The sequence below is a fragment of the Chenopodium quinoa genome, unplaced genomic scaffold, assembly GCF_001683475.1.
Source record: "Chenopodium quinoa cultivar QQ74 unplaced genomic scaffold, ASM168347v1, whole genome shotgun sequence".
Classification (NCBI taxonomy): Eukaryota; Viridiplantae; Streptophyta; class Magnoliopsida; order Caryophyllales; family Amaranthaceae; genus Chenopodium; species Chenopodium quinoa.
Window position 1 is genome coordinate 1,951,090 of NW_018745454.1, and position 21,423 is coordinate 1,972,512.

Below are 21,423 nucleotides of genomic sequence, written 5' to 3' on the forward strand. Positions count from 1 at the left end.
GATCTTAATTTGTTCATCTCAATATTCTGGAAATTTTCTATGGTTTCAAGTTTTTTAATGGCTGGTCAACTATAACACCGGGTACCCGGTTCTAGAACCAGTACCCACCGGTTCCGGGTCTAAAATTTTAGAACCCGGTTGAAACCAGTTCCGGGGCCAGTTCCAAAATCTTAGACCCGGTACTAACCGGTTCCGGGACCGGGTCCTTAGTTTTTGACCGGGTACCCGGTTTTGCTCACCCCTACTAATACCCTATAGGAGTTCAATTGGGTGGGTGAAACCATCCAATTGGCTTTAAAACGACCAATTTACCGATTTACAACTTGCACTGATATCATTAATTCAATCCTATCACGAACATTTATGACAACATATAAGGATCATATATGGTTCCAAAAGGCATTATATGATACCGAGATGTATCTCCTAAAATCTCAAGCCTTTTCAACACCAGGACCCGAAACCTCTAAAATTTCTCAAAAAACGTGGATATTAGCCTTTGATTTAGGAATTTTTTTTTTTATTTTTTTTCACCTAGAAATAAAAATTGCTAAAATGTTAACCATGGTGCCTAATACCTTTCAGGAGTCCAATTGGGTGGGTGGAACCATCCAATTTGCCTTTAAACAGCTTATTTTACCAATTAATAACATGCACCAATTTCATTAAATCAAGCCTAGCACAAAAATTTATGACAAGAAATAATAATCATATATGGTTCCAAACGCCATTAAATGACCCCGAGATGTATCCCCTAGAATTTCAAGACTTTTTAACACGGGCCCCGAATTCACTAACATTTCTCAAAAGGCGTGGATATTAGCCTTCAATTTTGAAATTTTTGACTTTATTTTCGCCTGAAAATAAAAATTGCAGAAATTTTTACCATGGTACCAAATACCCTCCGGGAGTCCCATTTGGTAGGTGGAACCATCCAATTTGCCTTTAAACGACCAATTTACTGATTTACAACTTACACCGATTTCATTAATTCAAGCCTACCAGGAACATTTATGACAACAAATAATGATCATATATGGTTCTAAACGGCATTAAATGACCCCGAGATGTATCCCCTATAATTTCAAGACTTTTCGACACCAGACTCCGAAACCTCCAAAACTTCTCAAAAAGTATGAATATAAAACTTTAATTTTGGATTTTTTTGACGTTTTTTCGCCCGAAAATAAAAATTGCCGAAATGTTTACCGTGGTCCCTAATACCCTATGCGAGTCCAATTGGGTGGGTGGAACCATCCAATTGGCTTTTAAACAACCAATTTACCGATTTACAACTTGCACCGATTTCATTAATTCAAGCCTACCACGAACATTTATGACAATAATAATGATCATATATGGTTCCAAACGGCATTATATGACCCCGAGATGTATCTACTAAAATCTCAAGCCTTTTCGACACCTGACCCCGAAACCTCCAAAATTTCTCAAAAAACGTGGATAATTAGCCTTTGATTTTGGAATTTTTTTATCTTTTTTTCACCTAGAAATAATAATTGCTAAAATATTTACCATTGTCTCTAAGACTCTTCGGGAGTCATATTAGGTGGGTGGAACCATCCTATTTGCCTTTAAACGGCCTATTTACCGATTAATAACTTGCACCAATTTCAATAAATCAAGCCTACCACGAACATTTATGAAAAGAAATAATGATCATATATGGTTCCAAACGGCATTAAATGACCCCGAGATGTAACCCCTACAATTTCAAGACTTTTTGACACATGCCCCGAATTCAATAACATTTCTCAAAAAGCGTGGATATTCGCCTTCAATTTTGAAATTTTTGACTTTATTTTCGCCTGACAATAAAAATTGCCAAAATGTTTACCATGGCACCAAATACCCTCCGGGAGTCCCATTTGGTGGGTGAAACCATCCAATTTACCTTTAAACGACCAATTTACCGATTTACAACTTACACAGATTTCATTAATTCAAGTCTACCACGAACATTTATGACAACAAATAATGATCATATATGGTTCCAAACGGCATTAAATGACCCCGAGATGTATCCCCTATAATTTCAAGACTTTTCGACACCGGGCCCCAAAACCTCCATAATTTCTCAAAAATTGTGGATATTAGCCTTTATTTTTGGAATTTCTTGACGTTTTTTCGCCCGAAAATAAAAATTGCCGAAACGTTTACCATGGTCCCTAATACCCTCTGGGAGTCCAATTGGGTGGGTAGAACCATCCAATTGGCTTTTAAACAACCAATTTACCGATTTACAACTTACACCGATTTCATTAATTCAAGCATACCACGAACATTTATGACAACATATAATGATCATATATGGTTCCAAACGGCATTATATGACCCCGAGATCTATCTACTAAAATCTCAAGTCTTTTCGACACCTGGCCCCGAAACCATCAAAATTTCTCAAAAAGCGTGGATATTAGCCTTTAATTTTCGAATTTTTGGTCTTTTTTTCACCTAGAAATAAAAATTGCTAAAATGTTAACCATTGTCCCTAATACCCTTCGGGAGTCCAATTGGGTGGGTGAAACCATCCAATTTGCCTTTAAACGACCTATTTACCATTAATAACTTGCATCGATTTCATTAAATCACGCCTACCACGAACATTTATGACAAGAAATAATGATCATATATGGTTCCAAACGGCATTAAATGATCCCGAGATGTATCCGCTAGAATTTCAAGACTGTTTGACACGGGCCCCGAATTAACTAACATTTCTCAAAAAGCGTGGATATTAGCCTTCAATTTTGAAATTTTTGACTTTACTTTTCGCCTGAAAATAAAAATTGCCGAAATGTTTACCATGGTACCAAATACCCTCCGGGAGTCCCATTTGGTGGGTGGAACCATCCAATTTTCCTTTAAACGACCAATTTACTGATTTACAACTTACACCGATTCCATTAATTCAAGCCTACCAAGAACATTTATGACAACAAATAATGATCATATATGGTTTTAAACGGCATTAAATGACCCCGAGATGTATCCCCTATAATTTCAAGACTTTTCGACACCGGGCCCCGAAACCTCCAAAATTTCTCAAAAAGTGTGGATATTAGCCTTTAATTTTCGATTTTTTTGTCTTTTTTTCACCTAGAAATAAAAATTGCTAAAATGTTTACCATTGTCCCTAATACCCTTCGGGAGTCCAATTGGGTGGGTGGAACCATCCAATTTGCCTTTAAACGGCCTATTTACCACTAATAACTTGCACCGATTTCATTAAATCAAGCCTACCACGAACATTTATGACAAGAAATAATGATCATATATGGTTCCAAACGGCATTAAATGACCCCGAGATGTATCCGCTAGAATTTCAAGACTGTTTGACACGGGCCCCGAATTAACTAACATTTCTCAAAAAGCGTGGATATTAGCCTTCAATTTTGAAAATTTTGACTTTACTTTTCGCCTGAAAATAAAAATTGCCGAAATGTTTAGCATGGTCCATAATATTGTTCGGGAGTCACATTTGGTTGGTGGAACCATCCAATATGCCTTTAAACGATCAATTTATCGATTTACAATTTGCACCGATTTCATTAATTCAAGCCTACCACAGACATTTATGACAACAAATAATGATCATATATGGTTCCAAATGACATTATATGACCCTAAGATGTATCCCATAGAATATCAAGATTTTTCGACACTGGGACCCGAAACCTCCAAAATTTCTCAAAAAGCGTGGATAATTAGCCTTCAATTTTAGAATTTTTGACTTTTTTCCGCCCAGAAATAAAAATTTCCGAAATGTTTTCTATGGTTCCTAATACCTTTCCTGAGTCCAATTCGGTGTGTGGAACCATTCAATTTGCTTTTAAATGGCCAATTTATCGGTTTACAACTTGCACCGATTTACCGGTTTACAACGGCCAATTTACTTAACATGCATCAAACCCGACGTGAACTGAAATTTACCCAAACCCGTATTAACTCGTCAAAGCCCGAATTTAACTCTACTTGTTACTAACATGACCTGAATTCAACCCGACCCATTCCTAACCTGACTCGACTTTAACCCAACCTGTTAAATTATAAACCCGACTCAAATTTAACCCGACTTGTTATTAACCTAACCCAAATTCACCTCGACATGTTATCGACCTGACCCAAATTTTCCTTACATATTACTTACCCAACCAAAAAATACAACCTGGTCTGTTACTAACTCGACTCGAAACTAACACGACTTGTTATTGACACGACCTAAATTAAATCCAAATTGTTCCTGACCCGATTTCAAATCACCTTAAATACAATTTCGACCACCTTATTATTGTTGATCAAAGCATTTTTGTCTTGGGAGACCACTACGGTCCAGGCCAGCAAAAGAAAGGAGCATCATCCTCAAATTTAAAAGTTAAATATAGTATATATTTATTGTACGGTCAAAGGAGATAATTATCTCCTAAATTATAGACTATAGTTCACAAGTCTATTGCCATATATATTATAGTCAAAGGAAATAATTAGCTTGATAAAAATGATAATTATCTATTTATACTTAGTTGAACCCGAATATGACCCGACTTGGAAATGACCCGATCTGATTGTAATTTGCAAATTATTGACTTGAACATAACCCGACTTGAATCCGAGAATGACCCGACTTGGAAATGACCCAACCTGATTATAACCCACAAGTTATTGACTTGAACCGAACCAGATTAGAACCCGAGAATGACCCGACTTGAAAATGACCCGACCTGATTATGATATGCAAATAATTGCCTTGAACCGAACCCGACTCAAACCCGAGAATGAACCGACCTGATTCTAACCCGCAAATTATTGACTTGAACCGAACCCGACTCAAACCTGAGAATTACCGTAACCCGTTTTAACCTGAATTAAACCCGACCTATTGTTCACCCGACCCGAATGTAACCCGACCTAAACCCGATAAAAAGTATGACCCAACGTGACCCGACTCAAGCATGACTCAACCCAAATCTGACCCACATAGGTTATGGAATTAAATTGAATTGACCCAACCCGAGTTGACCTTACCCACTCTTACCCGACCCAAACCCGACCCGTTTACCCGAATTGACAGTTCTATTTGTACTTGTATATCACTTCTTGATTTGGTAGGTAATAGCGCAATACTAATTCGAGCCAAAAAAAAAAGTTGTGATGCTTTGTTAAAAAACGATGAATTTTTTTTTGATGTGGTAGAACTTGAAATCTTTATCTTAGGGTTCGTTTGACATTGCTGTTGTTTTCTGTTTTTTGGTTTTTTGTTTTTTAAAAGTATATAATATATATACCTCATAATGAATCAAAATTTATTTAAACTTATTAAAATTATGAAAATTTTGAAAAGTGGAAACACCTTTTTCTTGTTTCCTGTTTTTGGTTTAAAAAAAAAAAAGGAAACTAAAAACCAAAAATGATGCCAAACAAGCCCTTAGTTTCTTACAGTCCGTAATGAATCAAAACTAATCCCCACTTGTGATATATTAAGAACTAACAAGTACCTTGATCTGATTTAATCATCATTTTAATTTGATTGTAGATAACATCTACTTGTACCCAACTGATGGATTATATACAATGATATACCATCCAAAATCAAGAAGTTACGCGATCTAAAGTGAATACGTGAATACTACAATAGGCCAAAATTAAGTCATACCGAATTATATAATAAAAATTGACTTGACTAAGGACGTTGTAAAAAGAAATACTACGTAGAAAGAGTCCATGTTATTAACATGTAACGACAATTATAGTCAAATTATTGGCCCCCCAATCTCCATCAAATACCAAACATAAAGCAGAATAACACTCAATATAATTTAAGAGACCCAACAAAGCAACACTATCCTGTTCAAAGGGAAAAAAAATGACTCAACCATTCAACTTTCTAGCTGAAAAAAGGTAATCTAAATTTTTTCTTTGTTGATTACATTTTCTAACGAATCATTTATCTTGGTTTATAATCTGAGTTTATTTGTGGATCATGCAGATATGCAGTGGTAACAGGAGCAAACAAAGGAATAGGGCTAGAAATATGCAAACAACTTGCTTCTCATGGAGTGGTGGTACTTCTAACATCAAGAGATGGAAAGAAAGGATTAGAAGCCCTTAATGATCTCATCAAATCCGGAATAAGCGCCGAAAATCTTCTTTTTCATCAGCTTGATGTTACTGATACCATGAGTATTGCTACTCTTTCTGGTTTCATCAACTCTAAATTTGGCAAGCTTGATATACTGGTAATATTGACTTGGTTACTTGTTTATGTTAATTTCAATACGTATTTCAACTATTTAGGATAAGGTTGCGTACATCTGATCTCTATAGACCCTGTAAGTCGATGTATGCTCATTTTAATTGTTTGGAGAAATTATAAAGGTAACCCAGTAATTATTTTGTAGGTGAACAATGCTGGGACTATTGGAATTAAGGCTGACTTTGATGCTTTAAAAGCAGCAGGTTTTGGAACAGTAAGTATTCTCTGAGGGAGTAATGTTTCTTTGTTTTTGAGCAGATGATAAAGGTTCTTATTTGTTCATTAACCCCTCTTTCTAGTGAAAGAGCAAATATTGGAACTGATCATCTCAAACCAACTAACACAGAGTAATTAAGGGTTACCCTTATATTAGAAGTAATCTCTAAAGTGACAAATAAATCATGTTAGACTATTTCACACAAGACTTTGTTCCTGATAAAATAATGTCCTAGAAGGTCTGTTTATGCACTCAGTAATGTTTTATGATGATCGATATTGAAATATGTAGTCTGTAGTCATCAGGATTACCGGACAATGTTGCTGAGATGATGACACAGACATATGAGCTTGCAAAAGAATGCTTGGAAACAAACTACTATGGAGTAAAGAGAACCACTAAAGCTTTGCTTCCTCTCCTCGAGTTATCAGACTCACCAAGAATCATCAATGTTTCCTCTGGTGCGGGGAAGTTGAAGGTACATATATACTTGCATTTTTCTCTATATGTATAGAATCTCATCTTCTGAAGAATGTATCATTTTTTATATTTCTTTTCCCCACAGAATATACCAAATGAGAGAATCAAACGAATCCTAGGCGACTCAGAGAGCCTTACAGAAGAACAAGTAGATGATATTCTGAACGAGTTGATGACAGACTTTAAGGATGGTTCAATTAAAGAGAAGGGATGGCCTTCTTTTATGACAGCCTATATAGTGTCAAAGGCAGCTTTGAATGCATATACACAAATATTGGCCAAGAAAAACCCATCAATCATCATCAACTGTGTTTGCCCTGGCTATGTTAGGACAGATATCAATGGAAACACGGGATATTTAACAGTTGAAGAAGGGGGTGCGAGTCCAGTGAGATTAGCATTGCTTCCCCATGGTTCTTCTTCTGGTCTTTTCTTTTTAAGAAATGAAGTTTCTTCATATGAATAAAAGGAATTTCATATTCAAGCCGATTTCAGATCAAATGATTGTTTTCACTGAATGTAACCATAACAAATGTATGAATATTTTACATTACATATCTACAAGTTTTCCATTCAAGCTTACAACAGCTTTTGGCCTTTTGGCATGCTGTCTCTGGTTCTCAATTGTTTAATAGTGACCACACTTGGTCCAAAAATATTGCAGTCACAGACTACTGAAGACAATGTAAGGAAACGATGACTGCCAAGGGAGCTGAAACTTCAGCTTCCAATTGCTACATTGATTCTGGCTTCAAAGTGGTCTACCCCTTTCATGGTCTGCAGTTTCTTGTTCCGTAAAATTGAAACCTGCATGAAGCAGATTATGAAGTAATTTTTGCAAGATAATGAACCTGCATGATGAAGTAAAAATGCTACATAGCATTTTCTTTTATTGCCAATAATGGACATTTGAACCCTGCTAATAATTTTAGCAAAGATAATGAACCTGCATGATGAAGTAAAAATGCTACATAGCATTTTCATTTATTGCCAATAATGGACATTTGAACCCTGCTAATAATTTTTGCAAGATAATGAACCTGCATGATGAAGTAAAAATGCTACATAGCATTTTCATTTATTGCCAAATAATGGACATTTGAACCCTGCTAATAATTTTTTTCCCACTAGATATATAACCATAAAGCAAGCAACAGCTTTGAACATTGGCATATCATATGTTAAGGGTTGGTAACAGATAGACAATCATAGGACTATAGGAAAATTATCACTATAAGAACGTTTTTTTTTTTTTTTTTTTTTTTTTTTGGAGAGGAAACAGTATATCTATTACTAAGAGTTGTAAATTCAGGTAAACGGGTCGGATAGGAGTGGGTCGGGTCAACTCGGGTCGGGTCAATTCAGATTAATTCCATAACCTATGCAGGTCGGGTTTGGGTTAGGTCATGCTTGAGTCGGGTCATACTTTTTATCGGGTTTGGGTCGAGTTTAGGTCGGGTTATATTCGGGTCACGTGAACAATAGGTCGGAATTAATTTGAGTTTTCACAGGTTAAAACGGGTTAGGGTAATTCTCAGATTCGACTCGGGTTCGGTTCAAGTCAATAATTTGCGGGTTAGTATCAGGTGGGGTTATTCTTGGGTTTGAGTCAGGTTCGGTTCAATGCAATAATCTGCGGATTATAGTCATTTTCAAGTCGGGTCATTCTCGGGTTCAAGTCGGGTTCGGTTCAAGTCAATAATTTGCGGGTTATAATCAGGTTGGGTCATTCTCGGATTCAAGTCAGGTTATGTTCAAGTCAACAATTTGCAGGTTACAATCAGGTCAGGGTTCAACTAACTATAAATAGATAATTATCTTTTTTATCAAGCTAATAATTTCCTTTGACCATAATATATATGGCAATATACTAGGGAACTATATAATAATTTAGGAAGATAATTATCTCCTTTTACCATACAACAAATATATACTATATTTAACTCATAAATTTGAGGAAGATGCTCCTTTCTTTTGCTGGCTGGACCGACTTGGTCTCCCAAGACAAAATGCTTTGTCAACAATAATAAAGTGGTCCAAATTGCATTTAAGGTGATTTGAAATCGGGTCAGGAACAATTTGGGTTGAATTTAGGTCAGGTCAATAACAAGTCGTGTTAATTTCAAGTCGGGTTAGTAACAGATCGTGTTGAATTTTTTGGTAGGGTAAGTGATAGGTACGGTAAAATTCGAGTCGGGTCAATAAAAGGTCGGGTTAAATTAAGGTTAGGTCAATAACAAGTCGGGTTGAATTCGGGTCAGGTCAATAACAAGTCGGGTTGATTTCGGGTCAGGTCAATAACCAGTCGGGTTAAACTCGGATTAGGTTAGGAACGGGTCAAGTTGAATTCAGGTCAGGTTAGTAACAAGTCAGGTTAAATTCGGGTTTTGACGGGCTAAAACGGGTTTGGGTCAATTTTTGGTTCCACCCACCCAATTAAACTCTAGGAGGGTATTAGGGACCATAACAAACATTTCGACATTTATTTCCAGGCGAAAAAAGTCAAAAAATTCTAAAATTGAAGGCTAATATCCATGCTTTTTAAGAAATGAGATTTTAGGAGATACATCTCGGGGTCATATAATGCCGACTGGAACCATAAATGATCATTATATATGTCATAAATGTTCGTGGTAGGTTTGAGTTAATGAAATAAGTGCAAGTTGTAAACCGATAAGTTGGCCGTTTAAAAACAAATTGGATGGTTCCACCCACCCAATTGGACTCTAGAAAGGTATTAGGGACCATGGTAAAGTTTTCAGCAATTTTTATTTCTGGGCGAAAAAAAGTCAAAAAATTCTAAAATTGAAGCCTAATATCCATGTTTTTTGAAAAATTTCGAAAGTTTCAAGGCCCAATGTCAAAAAGAAATGAGATTTTAGAGGACACATCTCGGGGTCATATAATGCCGTTTGGAACCATAAATGATCATTATATGTGTCATAAATGTTCGTGGTAGGCTTGAGTTAATGAAATCGGTGCAAGTTGTAAACCGGTAAGCTGGCCGTTTAAAGTCAAATTGGATGGTTCTACCTAAGTAATTAGACTCTCGGAGGGTATAAAGGACCATGGTAAACATTTCGGCAATTTTTATTTCCGAGCGAAAAAAAGTTAAAAATTCCAAAGTTGAAATCCACGCTTTTTGAGAAATTTGGGATGTTTCGAGGCCCGGTATCGAAATTTTTTGAGATTTAAGGGGATACATCTCGGAATCATGTCGTTTGGAACCATATATGAATATATATGTTGTCATAAATGTTCATAGTAGGCTTGAGTTAATTTAATCGGTGCAAGTTGTAAACCGATAAATTGGTCGTTTAAAGGCAAATAGGATGGTTTCACCCACCTAATTGGACTCCCGGAGGGTATTAGGGACCATGGTAAACATTTCGGCAATTTTTATTTCCGGGCGAAGAAAAGTAAAAAAAATCCAAAATATAAGGCTAATATCCACGTTTTTTGAGAAATTTTAGAGGTTTCGGGGGGCCCGATGTCGAAAAGAAATGAGATTTTAGGGATGGGGTCATATAATGCCGTTTGGAACCATATATGATCATTATATGTTGTCATAAATGTTTGTGGTAAGACTGAGTTAATGAAATCGGCGTTAATTGTAAACCGGTAAATTGGTCGTTTAAAGGCAAATTGGATGGTTCCACCACCAAATTGAACTTCTGAAGGATATTAGAGACCATGGTAAACATTTCGGCATTTTATTTCCGGGCAAGAAAAAGTCAAAAATTCAAAAATTGAAGGTTAATATCCACGTTTTTTGAGAAATGTCGAATGTTTCGGGGCCTGGTGTCGAAAAGCATTAAGATTTTAGGGGATACATCTCTGGTTTGTAATGCTTATAATGCTGTTGGATCCATATATGATCATTATATGTTGTCATAAATGTTCGCGGTAAGCTTGAGTCAATGAAATTGGTGCAAGTTGTAAATCGGTAAATTGGCCGTTTAAAGGCAAATTGGATGGTTCCACCCATCCAATTGGACTCCCGGAGGATAATAGGGAACATGGTAAACATTTCGGCAAATTTTATTTCCGGGTGAAAAAAGGTCAAAAAATTCCAAAATTGAAGGCAAATATCCACGCTTTTTGAGAATTTTTGGAGTTTCGGGTAGAGCTATCAATTCGGGTAAACGGGTCGGTAAGAGTGGGTCGGGTCAATTCGGATTAATTCCATAACCTGCGGTGTTGGTTCATGCTTGAGTCGGAACACGTTGGGTCATTCTTCTTGTCGGTTTAGGGTCGGGTTTAGGTCGGGTTAATAACCGGTCGGGTTACATTCGGGTCGTGTAAACAATAGGTCGGGTTTATTTCGGGTTTTTACGAGTTAGGGTAATTCTCGGGTTCGAGTCGGGATCGATTCAAGTCAATAATTTGCGGAACAATTTAGGTTGAATTTAGGTCGGGCCAATAGCAAGTCGTTTTGATTTCGAGTCGGGTTAGTAAAAGATCGGATTGAATTTTTGTGTCGAGTAAGTAATAGGTCTGGTAAAATTTGGGTCGGGTCGATAACAAGGCGGGTTAAATTTGGGTGGGGTCAATAACAAGTCGGGTTGATTTCAAGTCGGGTTTTTAACAGGTTGGGTTAAATTCGGGTCGGGTTAGAAGCAGGTCGGGTTGAATTTTGGTCAGTTTAGTAACAAGTCGGGTTAAATTCGAGTTTTGACGGGTTAAAACGGGTTTGGGTCAATTTCGGTTCAAGTCGGGTTCGGTTCAGGTCAATAATTTACGGGTTACATTCGGGCCGGGTCATCTCAAGGTCAGTTCATGTTCGGGTTTGGGTCTCACATAATCGGGTCAACTCGGGTCTAGGGTTGGTTTCAGGGTCAGGTCGGGTTTGGGTCACCATTTTTTCGGGTTCAGATGGATCGGTTAATAATCGGGTTTGAGTCGGTATTTCGGGTCGGGTCAACTTTTGACAGCTCTATCTATTACTATTATCAACTGTGCTGGCCCTTGGACACTGTCACAATCAATATTCAATGTACATCACCTATGGAAATCCAGGCAAAGGTAGAAAACTAGTAGCTCACCCAATCCCAGGCCCCGTCCTTGGATCAAATATATGTGATATAGGTGAAGCCATGAAGGAATTATACAACACAAAAACCAAAGCAGAGATGGGCTATATCAAAGTAGCAGATGGAAGGATTAATCTATCCACTACACAATAGGTTACATTAACCTATCAGAGAAATTTGCATCACATTTAAAAACGGCAAAAATGGAAAACTATGCATAAGCAGCTGTATGCCATGCAACAAGTTCCAAAAACAAAAAAAAAAAAAAGAAAAAAAATTGTACCTTGGGCTTTGCCATTGAGCTTCCAAAGTATCCTATCCCAAATGACTGTGATGAATATCCAGCAGCAATCTCCACTGCTTTCAGCTCTGGTGTATTATTAGGACCCTAGAACAATTATGTCAAAACAGTTTGAAGACATAAAAATAAGTCAATAGGAGGAAAAGAACAACTATAAAAACTAAAACAAGTTCCACAAGGGAAGGATTTGGTTCAGGTAGTTACCACCTGAGGAGCATCAGCTTGGACGAGGAGGATCCCAGCACTGCCATCGGCATCCTGTTGTGTACCAGCCTGAACTACCAAACGAAGGATTTTGATACAAGCAGAAGCCGGGCCTGCCTGTGACCTGTTATTAGTTGGACCTGTTATTATCAATTAAGGAATTGGTCCAAGGGTACAAGAAGCTCTAAAAAGTACGCAAGAAATACAAGATCAGCATAAAAAGGCTCATTAGGTTAGCAATGTATTTTCTTTCTGTCTTTATCATTAAAAATAACAAAAACAAAGAAAGAAAAGAGAGTAGATACTAAATATCAAAGAACATATATAGTTAATTACCGAAATTTTCCAGAAATTTGATGTTATTTTTTTTAACAAGGATCATAAATCAAGATAGAATATACTCCAAAAATACCATCAATGAGGTGGCTAAGAATAAGCAACACCTAGAGTCTCCAATACAGGCAATACAGCAGCCACAAGTTCGGATATGATCTGGCATTCAAACTGCCAGTTATAAAATAAAAATCAAAGTGGGGACCAACTTAAAAAGATTATTTTCACAAGCAACTTTAAATACTTCCCAACAGAAAGTAGTCAAAATTGCTAGCATAAGCCTCTTAATAGGAACAAAGCAGACTAAAATAGTACACAGCCCCATCTGGTCTACAAGGAAAATGGCTAGCCAACAATAGTAGTGACATTATTAAAAACAACAATGAAGAAAGAATGAAAGAAAAAGAGCCAACATTTGTCCTCTTGAATTTGATATATTACTAATCAAGCATTAGATTCAACGTAAAAGCAACTGCAAGTCCTCTAGAGAACATACTAAAAATATAAATGCTACATGCTAGCTCATCAATATTCAAGCTGTGGACAAAAAAGGTCAAGATATAATACAATGACAATGATGTGCAGCATTCTCTGGCAGCAAAAGCTCTCATCAAATACTCTCCTGCTCCAGTAGTGCAACAGCCTACAAGAAATGGAGCTCCAAAGGGACCCTTCGAGGATGCCCAACAACCAGATCCATACATGCCTGCTAATCCTACTCGTCCACTCACCTATAGGAGAAAGACCTAAATATCACTTTAATTAAAATATGAATATGTATTATTTATGAAGAAAAAGTAGTAGAAAATGAAATCCAAATGCTATTTCACCGCTTACATCAAGCAATTAAAAAAAAGAATACCAACACTAAATTCATTCACTCAAATCAGAAACAAATGATACATAAATAGTCTTTTTCTTCCACCAAGCAATATAAATTTTCCTATGTCCTATAAAACATATGGAAAATCCAGAATTTAGGAGCAACACAATGAGTTTTTCTTTTCATATGTACTTCTGATATACAGACAAATACACACAGAACATCACAACACAGACAGGCACATATAACACAAGGCATTTAATCAATCTCCACCTTTTTATCACATGGGGCACCCACAGTTCTTGAGGCTGAATTAATAATCCAGTGCACAAGGGGAAAATGTGGGCGATTTTGCATTGTATCTTAGAATTTAACCAAAGACACGCAGATGCACATAAAATAATACACGAGTCAAACCTACACAAGAATGTTGCCAGGGAATACTGGTACCCAGTATTGTGTTCATCAGCTAAAGATCAAATTACAGAGTTACAGAACATGCCAACATTTATAGCTTGATTGTAGCCTTGTAAGTAGAACCCATATCTCAAGGACTAGGTTCATTCTGGAGTTGATAAGGATGGAAAAAAAAAAAATCTTACGCTTAGTACTTGTAATCTCATCATGCTTCACTGTGCCACCAATCAAAAGGTGAGAATCTGGCAGAAACTAGCAGTTTGAGGTTTCAGCTCTATCATGTCAATTTTATTTAACCTGCCCAACTCTCTTCTAGTGTAATTCTTTGATGTAGGAATAATAGCTTCTACTTTTGATAGTCTTAAATTGTTATACTCACTCACAGCACACCAGGAAAGTGGGAGGTGAAACACGGAGATCCACTCAGTATACAGTGCAGCAAACAAATAGATGAAGAATAATTCACTTGAATTAGCTACTTTAAGTACTTTTTTTTCCGGTGCAGAAATTTAAGTGAGATCAGGGAAGAGATTGAGTAGAATTGAAGATGAATTGGATGACCAAAAGAAGCAACCCCAAATTCAGTACCTTCATTGCAATACCACCACTGGAGGCTCCAGAGGCAACTTGTCCAACACGATCAATACATATGACTCCAACAGTGTCCATAATGCAGTCTTCTTCTATTGCCCCCAATGTAGAGGACTCAACATCCTCAATCCCTACAAAAGCATCACTGGTGAAAGCTTCCACATCTAGAGCACAAATCAATACTGTTTGTAGAAAAGACTTACCAAATAATAACTCATTTTTCTGAGATCTACTGCTAGGAAGCATTGCTCCTATCTGTGTCTTGGCAGCATCAAGCATTGCTTTATACTTGCACCATTGTAATCTGGTTCTTTCAGTTACTAACCACTGTATCCATAAGATGAAAAGTCACGCTATACACAATACAGAACCAGAGAAAGAGTATCCACCCTTCCAAGATAGAAACCCCCACAAGTCAAAGTTACAAACTTTACTCAAAATTTAATAGAAAAAATAAACCTATTTTCAGATGGTAGTGGGAACCTTTTCAGCTTCTGTTACTGTGTCAGTACAGGTAATGCTCTTTGATTTTGCCCACTTATGAGCACCTTCACCAACTAAGAAGCTGCAAAAACACCAACTATTATACATCTCAAAAACAATTTAAATGAGATTAGCCCTATGTGCTCATTAAATACAATGTAAAAGACTAGAGACACCTTTACACACTAAACAGCACAAGGGAGGCTACTTTTTTTTTTATTTCCTTTCTGATTTTGATTGATGGAGAGGTCTTCTTCAATTCCATTTTTCACACAGAAGGAACCCCTTTATATTATGCCCTTATTGCAATTCTTTCTGTTTCTTCTCTTAAAGACCTTTGAAGCCTTGATGATGGAGTTTGTGGACATAAACAGCCAAGAGATATAATGTGTAAGAAGCTTTCAGACAGAGTATATACCTAGAAGCTACATATACAAGTCAAAATAGAGTATGGCTTCCTGGCAACAAACTACACCATAGTGACCCCATATTCCATACTGTCTATTCAAATCATAGATGATACCTAATACAAAATGGTCCCAATTAATATATATTAAAGGCTTGAGTCATGCTCTAGAAATCTTGTATGGCCTGCTTAAAAACTTCCATACTCAACTGGAGAATACAAGTTCTGTAAAAAAAGAAGACGAGAGTAGGAAATATTACGTAGGTGGCATTCGGCCAAGCAATGAAGGTCCCATCTTTTGTTCCTTGATTAAGCAAGCGGCAACTTGGATGGGATTTCGAACACCTGATCTACAAAATAATTGAATGGAGAAAAATATTAAGAATCAGGAATTAAAATGAATAAAAAAATTGGACAACCTGGAAATGCTGAAATCAGCATTTAAATACCTGGAACTGCTCCAACAGCAGCAAATGCCCCAGAGTCACCATCCATAATGCTAGCATCACATTCAACATGGCCATCCTCTGTCAAATTTGAGCCACGGCCAGCATTTGTGCTGGGATCATCCTTTAGAAAAGAAAATTGCGTAAATAATGGAAATAAAATGGAATACCTGATAAATCTATGCTTCTCCCATCTAGAAGGAAGGACTCAGTGAATAATATATTAGCAGTAACATCAGGACCAAAAATAATTTCTCATATGTTTTTTCCATAAGTTCAAACAACTTCATCAAGTAGAAAATCATGTTGAAAATGGGATTCTACCAAAACAAAAAGTTGGGTTTAAGGATACAGGATTTTGAGATAAAACAAAGTGTTAACAATCTTAACAATGGCTTAAAGATGATGAACGAAGGATCTTAATATAATAACCCCATTGTTTCTATGAAAAGCAAAGTAATTAACAATCCAATGGATGAATATGAGAAAGCATATCTCCATCAAATTATTTTAGTTCCACCAAGGCCTAACATAGAGCACATTCTATTCACCTAATTTTCATTCATGTGAACTTATTATAGTTCTGAATTATACTCCGTATTATGTACTTGGTAACCCCTATCACCCTGATTTGAATTTATCAACCCTTATTTTAACTTATTAGTCCTAAAACAAGTGAAATAAGGTGATCATAAAAGTGCCTCAATGGATTATAACTAGTACGGAGAACTCAATAGTCATAACATGGTCCCTCCATAAAATAGAACGTTTGGAAAAGGATGCATAGCTACACACTGAAACAAGCAATATTACCTCCAAAACTCGAATTGCTGCTTCAACTGCATCAACACATTCACCAGAGTCCTAAGTCGAATTTGAGAAAGAAGAATGAGTTCCAATGGCACTAGCATAGAAACTACTCTGTATTTCACAAGAATCCATTTTCAATAACCCTTTATCTTATAAAATTAAACCCTTGTCCAAAAATCAAAAATCCCAAATCAAACCAATCATGCACTGACAGATTATATGAAGGGTAGGAATTGAACAACTCACACGATATCATATGCAATTTTTCCCCCTTTTTTGGGGGATTAATCAATTTTAAATAAGTTCCCAAATGAAAAATCATCTCAACATACAATTATGAATAGAATTCAAAATTGAAATATAGTAGAAACTACACCACAGTAAAAGCCAAAAAGAAGCAACGAGTTGAATGACGTAAAAGAAGAAGAAAAAAGAAGAGAGAAAGAGGAAGATGTAAAACCATGCGAAGAATGGCGGCAGCAGCAAGGCAAGCTCGATTCATGGCGGATCTGAGAGGCTTCTCGTTGGAAGGAGCATGGAATCCGGCGCCGACATGAACTGCCACGAAAAACGGAGGGCTTCCTTCTTCCTTCTCCACTTCCGCCATACTTGCTCTTTACAGTTTGAGCGCCAGGATTTTGCATCCTTTCCTTTAGTAGGCATCGGGGCTTACCCCGTTTTCCTTTTATGGACCCTTGTTCCTAAACCCGGGTTCAAAATCGAGAATGAAATTAAAATGAATGAATACGCCCTTGTTCCTAAACCTAGGTTTGAAATCGAGAATGAAACTAAAATGAATGAATAATACTCTGTACGGGTTTGGACTTTACAAACTTAACATGGAGTACGTGTTCGGTTTTTGTTCAAAAATGATTAAATGAATAATTTTAATATCTTGTTTGGATTGTTCAAAAATGAAAAGTTTATGTTACTTAAAACCTCATACCTTGTGGGTATAAATAATGGTGGGCAAGAATACTAGCACACAAAATCGAAATCTGAACTAGTTAGGACTTGGCAGGATTGACATAGGAACAACCGAACATGGGGGTTACCTGTTTAAATTTTCACAGCCAAAATAAAAGGGGGATCACTTAAAACAAATGGGTTACACACACGCAACACGATTTTCATTTGTAAATCCCCTGCTATAGATATATGACATATTCTATGAAACGATTATCATAAATCAAATTTTGTATTACAACAAATAGGCTTAGATGCATGCAACATGTATTGGGCAAATGTTGCAGAGTGAAGATGGAGTTAAACCTACAAAAACCTCTACTTCTTAGCACTTGAGATCAATAAGGTGCCCCAAATGATTATCGATTGTGCTGCTTCTCTTGGATTGTTATTTGTTGCTGTTACAGTTAGGGGGGCAAAAATAAGGTGTAGCAAAGCAATCGGGCTAACATGTAAATTGCTTTCTACCTTCCTAATCTGAAACTATCAACACTATTATCAGCTGAAATTGTGCATCCTTTTTGCTGAGCTGAGAGTATTTGAAAGAAGCATAGCAATGGTCATTGGACCAACACCTCCAGGAACAGGGGTAACAGCGGAAGCAACCTTGACAACCTCTTCATAGCAAACATCTCCAACTAAACGATATCCTCGAGGACTTGCTGGATCCTGTTGTTGCATAAAACATCTTAGCAAAAATATTTGACACTATCTTAAACTGATAAACTAAAATTTTAAAATGTGCTGTTAGTATAAGTTCTATTGATTTAAATTAGGATTATTGGTGACACTTCCTGATTTACTTCTAATCATTATAACGCACATTAACCATTCATATTTTATTTTGTTAATTCATGAAATTTGCATAAACTGCTAATAAATCTATTCTCTAATCTCTACTAAATGGAAATTTAAAATTACAACATGCCCAATAAGAAGGTAGTTGAGCACATAAGATGTTGCAGGTTTACCTCAACTGGATTGATCCCAACATCAATGACAGCAGCACCAGGCTTGATCCAGCTACCCCTAACCATGTTTACTTGTCCTACAGCAGAAATGATAATATCTGCTTCTTTTACAATATCCTCGGGATTGTTTGTTCTAGAATGAACTATAGTAACAGTAGCATCTTCCCTCTGCAAACGGTAAGTGTTCTAAAGGTCATATTGGATAGAAAGAAATGTTCAACAAAACATGATTTGATTGATTTCACGCATACATGAAAAAAATATGAACTAACAATTTAAACTTACCTGCAGCAAAAGAGCAGCCGGCATCCCAACTATATTGCTGCGGCCAATCACAACTGCCTTTTTCCCTTTTATTTGAATTCCATATCTATGCAACAACTCAATACATCCTTTGGGTGTACATGGGACAAACAAGGGTTCCCTGCCCCGCATTGCAAGACGGCCAATGTTTAAAGGGTGGAAACCATCAACATCCTTTTCAATTCCAACAGCATTCAAAATTTTCTCCTCATTCATATGCTGCAAAAAGCATTTTTTTTATCAGCACATACCGGTAAAAAAGTTAGTAAATTAGACAGCCACCTACATGGATGCCTTATCGTTGTAGTGCACACTACATAGTCAGCATCCTTTTAAAATCCAATTATTGAGTAATGGAGCAATAAGCCTTAAAAATTTAAGTGAAAACATCTTCCCACGTAAGTTTATGATTTAGAACCAAATTATTGAGTAATGGAGCAATAAGCCTTATTTTCACTGTAGTGGATTTAGTGGCTGCAAGAACAGATTTCTACTGAAAATTTCTACATAATTAGGACAATACAACTATACAAGCAGATAAAATAGTGAAGAACCGCATTTTACCAAATAACAACTACCTTAAGCAACATCCATCTTGTGATAAGGTATTATAGTTACACTAATTCACAAAGAATTAACATGGAACATGATAATACTGACAAATTAAAGCTATCCTTTTTTAAATTATTCCCAACAAAACAACAGCAGGAAAAGCCTTAGTATTACGATATAATATCAACATAAACAGAAGAAAATATGTGGGACAGGAAGATCCATTCATTCCAAGAAGCATACCGAAGGCAGAGGTAACTGAACAAGTATTCCGTGGACTGAAGGATCTTCATTGAACTTAGAGATAGAGTTGAGCACTTCCTTCTCTGTTGTATCTTCTGGCAAATGAGCTTCAAAAGAATTAATTCCCACTGCATCACAAGCTTTCTTCTTATTACGAACATACGTTGCAGAGTCCTTTCTATCCCCAACAAGGATCACAGCCAACCCCGGAACAATACCGGTAGCTTCTTTCATTCTTGCTATTTCAACACCTATCTCCTCCCTAATTTGCTTCGCCACCGCCTTACCATCAATAATTTTTGCAGAACTCTCGGTTGCCATATTAGCTGTAATAGGAGCTTACAATGAATCATCAAATGAAAATTTAAGAAGTATGACAACAGCATTTCAATTATCAATCAACGTTATCATAAAAAGAGTAACTTGCAATAGCCAATTAAATATGACTCCGAAAATCAGCATCATACACAAACGTCTACACATTACATGATTCACATCCTATATTTTTTCCATTATTATTTTACTTTCAAGGAACAATGATATACAAACAGTTGAATTAAACTATGAAATTCACCTGCAAATGAAATAAACACCTAACACCTAAATTTTGGGAGTAAAAATGATAAAGTAAGCAAATTTGATGCTAAACCCCATCAAATTCCACAACCCCAATTCAAATTCAACAGGAAAACAAACACCAATGAAAAAAGACAATCGGAAATCATCCCTGCAGAGAAAACTTCAATTAGCCTTAAAGGTGTTCGATAAAATGCGCCAGTGAATAACCAAAGGAATTACATAAAAAGAAGGAAAACCCAGAATTGAAAGGACGCAAATAAGCAATAAAAAGAAAAGGGATGATCGATTAATACCTGAAACAAAAGTTGAAGAAGCATGAGGTTGGAAGGAGAGAGAAGGTAAGAAAAGGCTTGAGGAAGTGAGAGGAAGAGAAACCCGGCGAGAAAAGGAAAGACCGGTACAGCTAAAGTGGCAGCGAAGAGGAAGAAGACGAGCAGTTGAACAATCGGAGAAAATCATGGAAGCCATTTTTGGGTTACAAGAAAGGATTCTGACTAGTAGCTTAAGAGTAGGAATGCTGTCGCAAAGTTTATACCTCACTTTTAGGGTTCTACTTTCACTAAAATTTTATATGCATTGCCAACGTTTTACTAGTATTAATTAAATAAAATAATATGATACTTCATAGTAGTATTATGCAGTTTTTAATTAAATTATTTTTTATACGTATAATATATCTTATTAATTGTTTTACGAATAAGCTCTCAGTCAAATGTATATATGCTTCTTTTAAACTAGATTTTCAATTAATATGGAGCATAACAATATGCTATGCATGACATCAAAAAAATCAATTGGTTTATTATTTTGCTAAGCGTTTTTTGTAGGATTTTTTAAAATATAAATCCCTAAAATAAAGTTCGATTTTAATTTTAGTTTTAAATATTTAAATAACTATGCGTTACCCCGTATTGCGCTACCTCTAATTGAAAATCCTGGATCCGCCACTGATTACAGACTTAGTGACTTATAGTCGTTGGTGAGGGAAAATAAA

The 21,423-nt window shown here is 36.4% G+C and overlaps 3 protein-coding genes across 8 annotated transcripts; 1 reads left to right on the forward strand and 2 right to left on the reverse strand.

Annotated features, from left to right (window-relative positions):
• The first annotated feature begins 5,795 nt into the window (after positions 1–5,795).
• Positions 5,796–7,550, forward strand: LOC110714023 ((+)-neomenthol dehydrogenase-like). The gene is made up of 5 exons (XM_021892483.1): positions 5,796–5,916; positions 6,005–6,254; positions 6,417–6,485; positions 6,787–6,966; positions 7,054–7,550. Exons 1-5 carry the CDS (start codon positions 5,882–5,884, stop codon positions 7,432–7,434), a joined length of 915 nt encoding a protein of 304 aa, XP_021748175.1. The 5' UTR covers positions 5,796–5,881; the 3' UTR covers positions 7,435–7,550.
• LOC110714020 (putative threonine aspartase) lies at positions 7,428–17,677 on the reverse strand. Of its 5 annotated transcripts, none has more exons than XM_021892478.1 (11): positions 17,276–17,664; positions 16,819–16,869; positions 16,009–16,129; positions 15,820–15,904; positions 15,154–15,235; positions 14,874–14,997; positions 14,668–14,801; positions 13,407–13,570; positions 12,507–12,630; positions 12,285–12,389; positions 7,428–7,775 (listed from the first exon to the last, which is right to left on the reverse strand). In XM_021892478.1, the coding sequence occupies exons 1-11, from the start codon at positions 17,420–17,422 to the stop codon at positions 7,689–7,691; spliced, it is 1,224 nt and encodes a 407-aa protein (XP_021748170.1). In that variant the 5' UTR covers positions 17,423–17,664; the 3' UTR covers positions 7,428–7,688. The 5 variants fall into 5 exon arrangements, 4 of the variants coding, with proteins under 4 accessions (XP_021748170.1, XP_021748171.1, XP_021748169.1 ...); XM_021892479.1 differs by having other exon boundaries at positions 12,510–12,630; positions 17,276–17,656; XR_002510097.1 differs by having other exon boundaries at positions 7,705–7,775; positions 12,510–12,630; positions 12,843–13,570; positions 17,276–17,677.
• Positions 17,678–17,948: 271 nt separating this feature from the next.
• LOC110714021 (bifunctional protein FolD 4, chloroplastic-like) lies at positions 17,949–20,998 on the reverse strand. 2 transcript variants are annotated; one of them, XM_021892481.1, is made up of 5 exons: positions 20,723–20,998; positions 19,851–20,188; positions 19,038–19,274; positions 18,753–18,920; positions 17,949–18,450 (listed from the first exon to the last, which is right to left on the reverse strand). In XM_021892481.1, the coding sequence occupies exons 1-5, from the start codon at positions 20,895–20,897 to the stop codon at positions 18,280–18,282; spliced, it is 1,089 nt and encodes a 362-aa protein (XP_021748173.1). In that variant the 5' UTR covers positions 20,898–20,998; the 3' UTR covers positions 17,949–18,279. The 2 variants fall into 2 exon arrangements, with proteins under 2 accessions (XP_021748173.1, XP_021748174.1); XM_021892482.1 differs by having other exon boundaries at positions 19,851–20,176; positions 20,723–20,995.
• Between the last annotated feature and the right edge of the window lie 425 nt (positions 20,999–21,423).

Bases quoted from the DNA above. Each gene is read 5' to 3' on its own strand.
- LOC110714020 (XM_021892477.1), bottom strand. From the start codon at position 17,422: ATGGCGGAAGTGGAGAAGGAAGAAGGAAGCCCTCCGTTTTTCGTGGCA. The intron at 16,130-16,818 runs GTAATATTGCTT...TCTTTTCTAAAG, and splicing joins CAGCAATTCGAGTTTTGGAG to GATGATCCCAGCACAAATGC. The intron at 7,776-12,284 runs GTACAATTTTTT...TGCTTCATGCAG, and splicing joins GCTCAATGGCAAAGCCCAAG to GTTTCAATTTTACGGAACAA.
- LOC110714021 (XM_021892481.1), bottom strand. From the start codon at position 20,897: ATGGCTTCCATGATTTTCTCCGATTGTTCAACTGCTCGTCTTCTTCCT. The intron at 19,275-19,850 runs GTATGCTTCTTG...TGCTTTTTGCAG, and splicing joins TTCAGTTACCTCTGCCTTCG to CATATGAATGAGGAGAAAAT. The intron at 18,921-19,037 runs GTAAGTTTAAAT...TACCGTTTGCAG, and splicing joins CGGCTGCTCTTTTGCTGCAG to AGGGAAGATGCTACTGTTAC.
- LOC110714023 (XM_021892483.1), top strand. From the start codon at position 5,882: ATGACTCAACCATTCAACTTTCTAGCTGAAAAAAG. The intron at 6,255-6,416 runs GTAATATTGACT...ATTATTTTGTAG, and splicing joins TTGGCAAGCTTGATATACTG to GTGAACAATGCTGGGACTAT. The intron at 6,486-6,786 runs GTAAGTATTCTC...TGTAGTCTGTAG, and splicing joins AAGCAGCAGGTTTTGGAACA to TCATCAGGATTACCGGACAA.